Raw genomic sequence first — 10,038 nt, forward strand, 5'->3', positions numbered from 1 at the left:
TACCCCAAAACTGACCTGAAGTTCTCGAAAACTGGGTTCAAAGATAAACGAGATAATTTGTGTAAAATTGAGGAGAAGAAAAGAAGAGAATTGGTGTGAAGAATGTGAGAGGTATGAAGGGGTATTTATAGGCTAGCTCATGCAAGAATTATGGTAGGAAAATATTGGAAGAATTATGGTAAGTAGGGTTTAAGGGATTACTTAGAGAAGTGACTAAAGATTTAAGGAAAGTTTTAATATTGAAGAGATTGTGTATACTTGAATATGGAAGGTATGTATGTCATGAAAAATATTAAGGAAATTGGAATTACTTGGGGAATAATTAAGAAGAATGAATGGCAAGAAAATATAATGATTGGATATTAAAAAGATGGAGAATTAGAACTAAGGAAAATAGGAGATTTTAAGGAGAAAATTAAAAATACAAATTACCAAAATATTTTTCCCAAAATCTACATGGGATGGCAGAAATTTTTGAGCTTTCCCAAGCTCATATTTTCAGCCCTCCTATTTAGTACTTAGGAAATTATTTTGCTAGTTTTAAGGAATTAAAATAATTGTGTAAATAATATTTATTGTATAAAATAATTAAATGATAAAATATCAAATATTCACCAAATAATTTAACTAATAAAATCAGATCTTCACATAGGAAAATCCGAAATTTATTAGTTAAATATATGGGATTTTAGGAATTATTAAAATAATAATAAAATATAGCTTTTGCCTTAATTAAAATATCTGAAATATCTAAATAATCCGGTTTTTAAAATAGGATAAATGGATAATAAATCTTATCCAAAATAATAATTTGTTTTTAAAATACTTTTGGCGCCAAAATTCAAATATCATTTTGGCTCCATGATTTAAATAGTAATTTGAATTACTAAAATACCCTTTTTAGAAAATAATAATTAATTAGGAAAATACGTATGAAAATACGGGGTATTACAGTCTACCCGAAACTTAGCCAAAAGAAACGAAAATTATTTTGAAATTATTGGTTCATGCACATCCTAACTTGACTCAAGACTCCAACTAAACTTAAATAAGACTCGAAATCACTCAAAAATGACTCGAAAAATAGACGCGCGAAACTCTATCGCCCTCTACCCCCCTTAAAAGGAGTTACGCCCCCGTAACTCGACCACTGACCTTAGGCAAACAACTCTGGGTAGCGTTTCCTCATATCAGCCTCAACTTCCCATTTAGCCTCTTCAGTTTTCTGATTTGACCACAACACTTTCACAATGCTCACTTCCTTGTTCCTTGTGCTCCTGACCTTAGAGTCAAGAATCTTTACTGGTCTTTCCTCATAAGTCAAATTCTCATCCATCTCAATGGTTTCTGGTTGTAACACATGTGTCACATCAGGAATATACTTTCGGATTTGGCTCACATGGAACACATTGTGAACGCTTTCTAGCTCACTATGCAAATCCTACTTATAAGCCACTTTCCCCACTTTCTGAATGATCTCATATGGCCCTATGTACTTTGGGCTTAACTTTCCCTTCTTTCCAAACCTCATCACCCCTTTCATGGGTGAAATTTTTAACAAAACCTTTTCTCCTACTTCGTACTCCTCTTCCCTCCTTTTCAGATCTGCATAACTCTTCTGTCGATCTTAGGCCGTTTTAATCTTTTCTTGGATTAACTTAACCTGCTTCACCATATCCTCAATCATCTCTGGTCCAAGAACCATAGTCTCACTTATATCATTCCAACACACTAGGCTTCTACACTTCCGACCATACAATGCTTCAAACGGTGCCATTCTATTGCTTCCATGGTAACTGTTGTTGTAAGAGAATTCTATCAAATCCAGGTGGTCTTCCCAAGACCCTTGATACTCCATCACACAAGCTCTCAACATGTCCTCCTATGTCTGAATTGTTCTTTCCATTTGACCATCTGTCGCTGGGTGAAATGATGTGCTCATTAACAACTTAATTCCCATTGCCTTTTGCAAACTTTGCCAAAAGTTAGACACAAATCTTGAATCTCTATCCGAAATGATATCCGTGGGTACCCCATGTTACTTCACCACAAACTTCACATATGCTCTTCCCAACTGATCCATGGTCCAAGTACTTCTCATGGGTATGAACGCTGTTGACTTCGTCAACCTGTCCACTATTACCTAAATAGTGTCATTCCCTGCCTTGGTCTTTGGCAAGGCTCCCACAAAATCCATAGAAATCGAATCCCATTTCCACTTGGGCACCTCCAAGGATTGGACCTTTCCTTGAGGTTTACGATGCTTATTCTTCACCTTTTGGCATGTCAAACACTTAGCCACAAATTCAGCCACTTCTCTCTTCATATTGGGCCACCAAAAAGTCTTCTTCATGTCCTTATACAACTTATCCCCTCCAGGATGCATTGAATAAGGAAAGTTATGGGCTTCTTCCACCAATCGTCGTTTCAGATCATCACGATTCTTCGGTACACACCATTTTCCCTTAAATCGAATACTTCCCTCATCACCAATGGTGAAATCCAACACTTCTCCTTCATCAATCTTCTTCTTTATTGTCTTTAACTTCTCATCTTCCAATTGGCTTTCCCTTATCTCATCATAAATGGATGGTTGAACCACCAAGGCACTCAACATCCTAGCCACTTCACCATGCCCCACTACCTCAAAGTTTAACTTCTGAAATTCCACACACAACTGATCTGGTACTACCATCTCATTCACCGTATGCTCTGACTTTCTGCTTAATGCATCTGCCACCACATTAGCCTTTCCCTCATGATACTGAATATCCAATTTATAATCACTCATATACTCCAACCATCGTCTCTACCTCCCATTCAAGTGCGTCTGGGTGAAAATGTACTTCAAACTCTTATGGTCCGTGAAAATCCTATAAGTCACCCCATATAAGTTATGTCTCCAAACCTTCAAGGAAAACATTATTGCAGCTAACTCTAAATCGTGGGTTGGGTAATTCCCTTCGTGAACCTTCAACTGCCTCGAGGCATAGGCAATCACTCTTCGATTTTGCATCAACACACATCCCAATCCCAACTTCGATGCATCACTGTACACGTCATATGGATCACTTCCATCCGGCAAAGCAAGCACATGTGTTGTGGTTAACCTTTCTTTCAAGATCTTAAATGCCTCCTCACACTCTTGGGTCCATGAGAACTTATGCTCCTTTTTCATCAAACTTGTCATGGGCTTCGCGATCCTTGAAAAATCCTTCACAAACCTTCTGTAATAGCCTGCTAAACCCAAGAAACTCCTTACATCCGATAAATTCTTTGGGGTTGGCCAATCACTCACAACTCGAATCTTGCTTGGGTCCACTGCAACTCCGTCCTTGGAAATCACATGGCCCAAAAATACTACTTCCTCCAACCAAAACTCACACTTAGACAACTTGGCATACAACTGATGCCCCCTCAAACATGACAACACTTGTCTCAAATGCTCCTTATGTTCTTCTTCATCCTTTGAATCTATAATTCTTCTAAAAGCCCCAAGCACCAAGGCTGTAGCAATTTTACTGTTCCTTATAAACAGGAGATTGACGGTTTTGCCCTCCCATGCCCCTAGCACCCTTCCCTGATTGACCAGGTTGACTGGGCTATTTCGGTCTTCTCGCTTTGACATTCCATGTGCTCTCAGCGGGCTGACGCGTGGCTATTTACTTATTTTTTTCGGTTTTCTTTCGTCGTCCTCTGTGCCCCATTATTTCTCTTGCCTGTTTTCTCATTTTTTTCCCCCCAATCTTCTTCCTCAAATCGCCAAAAATGGCATCAAATACTGTCCCCTTTCCCTCAGCCATTGAAGCGGTTACTCAAGTAAGCATTTTTTTTCCTTTTTTTTTATTGTTGTGATTATCGAATACCAATTTCTCAATCTAAGGTAAATTATGAATATAATTGTCAGTTGGGCTCCATGATCGAAGTTTTGGAGGAAGACAAGAATATCGACTACAATAACTTCAGTGATAGAAATACGATTGAAGGATTTTTCGCAGGATAATTGTCAACCATTCATGTTCGATTTCTTTTGTAGCGCTTGAAAAGCTAACCCGGATGCTTCAAGAGGTTTGTGAGCTAATTTTTATTCAAACTCTTAAAAATCATTGTTTCTTTTGGAACTGGTTTTTAATTTGTGCGTGTTTTCGTATTTAATTGCTACTTTTTGTGCTAATTTTTGTAGTACTTTGTTTAATTCTCAATTTTTGTTAGTTTTAGGGTTTTTAGATTCCAATATATGTTCTGGATCAAATTTTGAGGCCAGATTCAATCTTGGGCTTTTAAGTACAGTTTTGGCTCATGTGTTTAGATGAATTTAGCTAAGTTCAATTCACAGACCTTAGCAAATTTCGGGTGAAAAGAACAATCCTGTGATTGGTGTGTCTTTAATCATGATTGAAATTGATTTTTTAGGGCGTTTTAATCAGCTACATGCTCATGGTATTCTTTTATCCAAATTCATAATATCTACATATAGCTTTGATGGATTCTGGAGATGATAGTGATATCCCAATCTGGCCCAAGAAGGGGATATCTAAGACTACTAGATAAACAAAAGAAAGCCTTATCAAGGAAGTTAAACTTGTGTCATTTTTATGTGGCTGTTCGGTGCATCCATTGCTTCTCTCCTCTTCCATCTCTGTTTAGTCTTACACGAAGAATTTGTGATCTACATTTTGTAGGCTAATTATACCTCTTATTTCCATGATTTTATTCATGCTTTTTTACATTGCCTTATTATTATCAGCAGGTCATTTTTTGCTAACACATCTGCTGTTGGACACAATGAATAACTGTACTCGAAAGCAATGAAGAGGGGAGGATTGTTGATATTGCATCAGAAGGCCATTGATTCACATATCGTGAAGGAATCCTTTTTGATGAACTGAACAATCCATTAAGGTAAATTTAACATTATTACTTTTTTTTTGGGCGAACATATGTGCATAGTTAACAGTTGTAACTTTGCATTGATTGCACTCATCCACTAATCAGTATTATGCAGGTACTCCAGATTTGCTGCATATTGTCAATCAAAACTTGCTACAATCTTGCATACCAGAGAGCTAGCAAAACAACTTAAGGTAACACATACGATGTTGATTGATTTTGTAAGAAAATGACATTAGCCCTCTGATCATGTACTGCTCTGCAGCTTTCAGAATACAACATCAATTATTCTAATGAAAATCCCTTTGTTGATCAGGATGATGGGGTTGATATAACAGTTAATGTAGTTCATCCTGGATGTATTTATGCAATTATATCAAGAAGCAGATTATTAGATGGTATCCTTCACTTTTTATTGCAAATTGTTGTATATCTAATATCTATCCTTAGCCTACTCTTATATATGTTACAATTTTTTTTTTTGGGACGGAGTTATTGTTTAATTGTGCATTAATTGGATGTGACAGCTCTTTACAAGCTTTTGAGACCTATTAATTATTTTTTCTTGAAAGATATTCCACAAGTAAGTGTCTTGAAACACACATGATCAAACTTTACAATGTTTAATCCTTTACCGGTTACTCAAGTAAACATTTTTTTTTCCTTTTTTATTGTTGTAATTATCGAATAACAATTATTCAATCTAAAGTTCATCATAAAAATAATTGTCAGTTGGGCTTCTAAATTTGCTTTCTTTTCACCTTCTCCGGGTGATGAATTTGAATCGTTTAAGGAACTCAAATTCAACTTGATTTTGTGGGATTTTTGAGAATTGGGGTAATTTAATTTTTCAATCGACTGGTAGCGACTTTAGGGTTTAGTTTTGCCTCAATTGGTAATTGCTTTTCTCTTTTCTCTTCCTTTTAAACAGCTCCTGAGCTGAAGATGTTTTCTTTTGTGATCATCGAATATCAACTTCACAATCTAGGTACTCCTGAAGAAAATCAAAAACTCCATTCAGTATGGTGTTGCAAGAGAGGGAGATTCGGGGTATGGGGTTCATCAGTTTGTCTCACGTTGCCGTTAACATGACCACCGCTGACGATGATGTCGTTGTCCAGGTTCTACTATTCTTCTTGATTGTTTGTTCATATTTATCAATTTGCTTTTGGATAACTCGTAATTAAGTGTTTTCAAAAATTTTATAATTCAACTATTCATGAGAAATGTGACAGACTGTTAAAAATTGGAAAATTACCAAATATTTTAGCACAAACAATTCTGAAAATCTTAGACAATCAGGTGATTGCTACTTTTTGTAATTTTTTTTTTTATACTCACCCTTCCTTATCATTTCCAAAAAATTGACAAGGAAAATTTGCTATCAACATTACCTGATTTTGTTTATTCTTATGCTTTTTAGGTTGTTAACTGCAAGATGTGGCCGTTGATTTCACAATACAGAGCATCAGCAAGGATTTCCTGGTGTTAGACCACTAATATTTCTTCACCATTTCCTATTCCAGGTTTCCTTTCCCCCAATCAGCGGGTTCTCTTTTCGAGGTAAGTTGATGCTTTCATTCTTTATTGTTTTCTTATGTGATCGATTATTTTTAAAGTGTATTATTAGTTTGATTATGTATTGATTTGATTGCATTGGTCATAGGCTTTATTGACACAACTTGATAAGAAGCCCAAGGATACCATAAAAAGTACTTTCCAAAAAGAGGAGGGACACATAGGATTAACTTTGTATATTTTGTAAAAACATGAGAGAGAGAGAGATTAAACCATTTTTAAAGTGTGAAAATTTTTAGACTATTTTTAAAGTGTAAAAAAATTTTATATTATGCTTTGTTATGATTTGTTTTATGGAAACCTAGATTACTAAGGGTGGGAGAGGGGGAGGGATGAGGAGAAGAAAGAAGGGAGAGAGAAGGAAGGAGGGGGAAGGGAGGGGGGAGAGAGGGAGGGGGAGGGAGAGGAAGGGAGAGAGAGGGAGGGGGAAGGAGGGAAGGAGAGGGAGAGTTCAAACCATTTTTAGAGTGTAAAAAAATTATAGATTATGATTTGTTTTATGGAAACCTAGATTACTAAGCGTGGGTAATAGTAATACAGACTCCCTCTAAACTTGGATTATACAAATGAGAATAGATGCCTGGTCTAAATTGACCACTATGCATATACTATTATTATAATGTGTATGTTTGGTAAAGGTTGATTGTGTAGTTGGAAATTCCATTCATGAATAGTGTCATTTGTGGAACTTTACCCACTGAATTAGGAAGGCAATGTGGATGAGCAGTGGTCGAGTACGGTCTAAGTGATCAAGTCCAAGAGAGAGAGAGAGAGAGAGAGAGAGAGAGAGAGAGATAGAGAGAGAGATGTCCGAACCATTTTAATTAGTAAAATGTTCAGTTTCAGTAAATACCACTCGTCCCCATTGTTAATGAGATCAGAGACCATCACGGGCATGTTATCAGTTTGTTAAATGGATGATATGATGTGATACCCTGGTAGTGTTGGAACCCACGAGTCTTTTGCCCAAATCAATAGAATGACCCTTACCCACTAAATTATGTCTAGATTGATTGTATATGGGTTGTTAATTGTGTCAGGGCACCAAATTAATAGTTCTGGTTTAGCTTTTGGATTTCTTATAATAACTGCCATTTTTTTTAGTGAAGAACTGAAGGTAACCATTTTTTTTTGTTTTTCCATCTTTTTGTTCATTTGATGATGCAATTTGAACTACTTTCATACTTGAGCCTCGTTTTTGTTATCTATCAGCTCATCTTCTTTCTTTCAATTTTCATGCATGAATTTTGATGTTCGATTATTGATATTATTTTTGAATTTTGTCAATTGATCGTGCAAAAAGGATGACGGAGTTAGAGAGGATGGTCTACCTCTATCGAAAAATTAAGCTAATTTTTTCTCTAAATCCTTCTTTTATTTTCATAATTTCGTTGTAATTTTTCAATTGCTTTGAAATTGTGTTTGTTAATTTTTCTTATGGATCTGGATTTCTCTTTGCTACATTGTTAATGTTGAATTTTGTGTAAGGTTTCTGTTAATCAAGCTATTTAATGACCATTTGAAGGTTTTTCTTTAGTTGCTGCTTTTAAAAATTTACAGTGTTTATACTGATTATCTAAGTGTTTTAGCTATCAATGATCTCTCTCTATTTTCATGAGTATATGGGGTGATAATAGTATTAGGCATTCAATACTCTTGCCCAAAAGATGACTTTGCCTTCAAAACTCAAGCATTGTGTTTTATATTAGTAGTTGAATAGTTTCAAATCAATTTAATGATATTGTTTACAACCATAAAAAGATAATTAGATATAAAAATTGACACTGATCTTTGAGGGAAAATAGTACTTATGTGGTTATGTCTAATTGTTAATGAAGGAAACGATGAAGATGAGATGTTCTTTGGTAAGATTGTGTGTATAGAGTGAAATTTTTTATTTTATAAACCCAAGTACGTATGGAATATATGAATTGAAATTGCAGTAAGAGTGCATCTAAATATTAATCAACTTGAACCTCTTTTTGGGACCAATTTTCGTGTCTTTCACGAAGAATTTGGATTATGATTTTGATGGTTGCTCTTCATGTGAGTAAACTAAAGAATAACTTGACAAAATCAGTTAGAACCAAGTTGTTTTAATTTGAGTAAATAACGTCTTAATTGAGAGGTTGACATCAAAATACGTACCTTGTTTAGTGAGGTGAATGGAATAAATACTATATTTACTTGATATGTATTGGTCCCTCATTGATGTGGTATTGTTGATTTTAAAAAGCAGGTTCACGCAAGGGAGCCCATACTCGATCTTCAAAATGTGAAATATCAGCTTGGTGGATCCTTACTTTCTTAGGGCTTAATTGTTTGTATTTAACATGCAGAGGTAGATTTGATTGTTGTCCTTGGAACCTAATGAATTTGTTTTTGGTCAATTTTAGTTATTGTTGTTAAATACTTGTATGAAGTATAGCTTGCTATTACACTGTTACAATAGAGTTCCACTCATTATTTTCTGATTAAGAATAAATTTTTTCTTATAAAATACTTCGTATTGGGTTATTTATTTGTTGGATTTTTTTTTTTATTTTTTTTAACTCTGATTTTCCACTTGACTCCCATCCATCTTCACTATGTCTGAATTAAATAAACTCATTTATATTCTCATTTTTCTAGCAAAAAAATCAATCAAATTCAACAGCTAGGTTTTATTTGTATACTATGTCGTTAACTCTTGTCTTTTTTATTGTTGCTTAATGCATAATCATATGATAGACCATTTATACACTTAGGGATGTCAATGGGGCAGGGCAGGGCAGATGTTGATCTTCCCATCCCCACCCCACCTAACATTTTTATCTTATCCCCGCAGCAGGTCCAAAATTCATCCTCATCCCCGCTGCGGCGGGTACAATTCCAAAATCATCCCCGCCCCACCCCCACTTAGATATATATCCTCAACTAATTCCCACGAAAGACCCATTTAATCCCCATCCAAGACCCACCTAATCTTCGCCTCTCAAATATACAAATAACACAATCCGACATAATTAATATATATTACAATTTTTTTTTTAAAAAAAATCAATTTTAATATGACACACTTTTTTGTTTATAATATAAGTGTATTATAAAGTATTATAATTAATATTTTATTTTACATAATTATTTTATAAAATAGTATAAAAGTATACTATTTTGTTTTAAAATATATAGATAGAAGTGGGTATGAGGTGGGGGTGGAACGGGTACGAAGTGTGTGCGGGGGTATAATGAAAATGACAAGCACCCCTGTCCTATCTCCCATGGCGGGTATGATTATTATCCCTATCCTCGCCCAATCACCCCGCCAAATCGAGACTCATTATTCACGGGTGGGGGGGATGGGGTGAGTCTCCTACTTGAGCCGCCCCACTGACATCCTTATTTATATTGCGTAGTTGAGGATGAAATAAAAAGTGCATTATTAAAGACTTAATTTACACAACTATAGACGATTGAGAGAAAGCTATAGAATGAAAAGGAAGGAGTAGAGGAAAGCAAGTAGAAATTGATCTCATAAAATTTTCAAAAATATAAAAGACAAAACACAAGGGAAAGGCCAAAAGGGAGAGA

At 35.3% G+C, this 10,038-nt stretch overlaps 1 protein-coding gene and 1 long non-coding RNA gene across 8 annotated transcripts; one reads left to right on the forward strand and one right to left on the reverse strand.

The window, feature by feature from the left end:
- Positions 1-1,156: 1,156 nt before the first annotated feature.
- Positions 1,157-1,777, reverse strand: LOC110700088. The gene is made up of 2 exons (XM_021877586.1): positions 1,664-1,777; positions 1,157-1,441 (listed from the first exon to the last, which is right to left on the reverse strand). Exons 1-2 carry the CDS (start codon positions 1,775-1,777, stop codon positions 1,157-1,159), a joined length of 399 nt encoding a protein of 132 aa, XP_021733278.1.
- Positions 1,778-3,552: 1,775 nt separating this feature from the next.
- On the forward strand, positions 3,553-8,963 carry LOC110700078. 7 transcript variants are annotated; one of them, XR_002507111.1, is made up of 8 exons: positions 3,566-3,819; positions 3,908-4,068; positions 4,748-4,902; positions 5,006-5,084; positions 5,207-5,288; positions 5,822-6,011; positions 6,314-6,453; positions 8,708-8,963. It is a non-coding gene; the product is annotated as an uncharacterized LOC110700078 (long non-coding RNA). The 7 variants fall into 7 exon arrangements; XR_002507113.1 differs by having other exon boundaries at positions 3,569-3,819; positions 5,879-6,011; XR_002507114.1 differs by having other exon boundaries at positions 3,553-3,819; positions 4,996-5,084; positions 5,207-6,011.
- Positions 8,964-10,038: the final 1,075 nt, after the last annotated feature.

This window comes from Chenopodium quinoa, unplaced genomic scaffold (genome assembly GCF_001683475.1).
Source record: "Chenopodium quinoa cultivar QQ74 unplaced genomic scaffold, ASM168347v1, whole genome shotgun sequence".
In the NCBI taxonomy this organism is placed as follows: domain Eukaryota; kingdom Viridiplantae; phylum Streptophyta; class Magnoliopsida; order Caryophyllales; family Amaranthaceae; genus Chenopodium; species Chenopodium quinoa.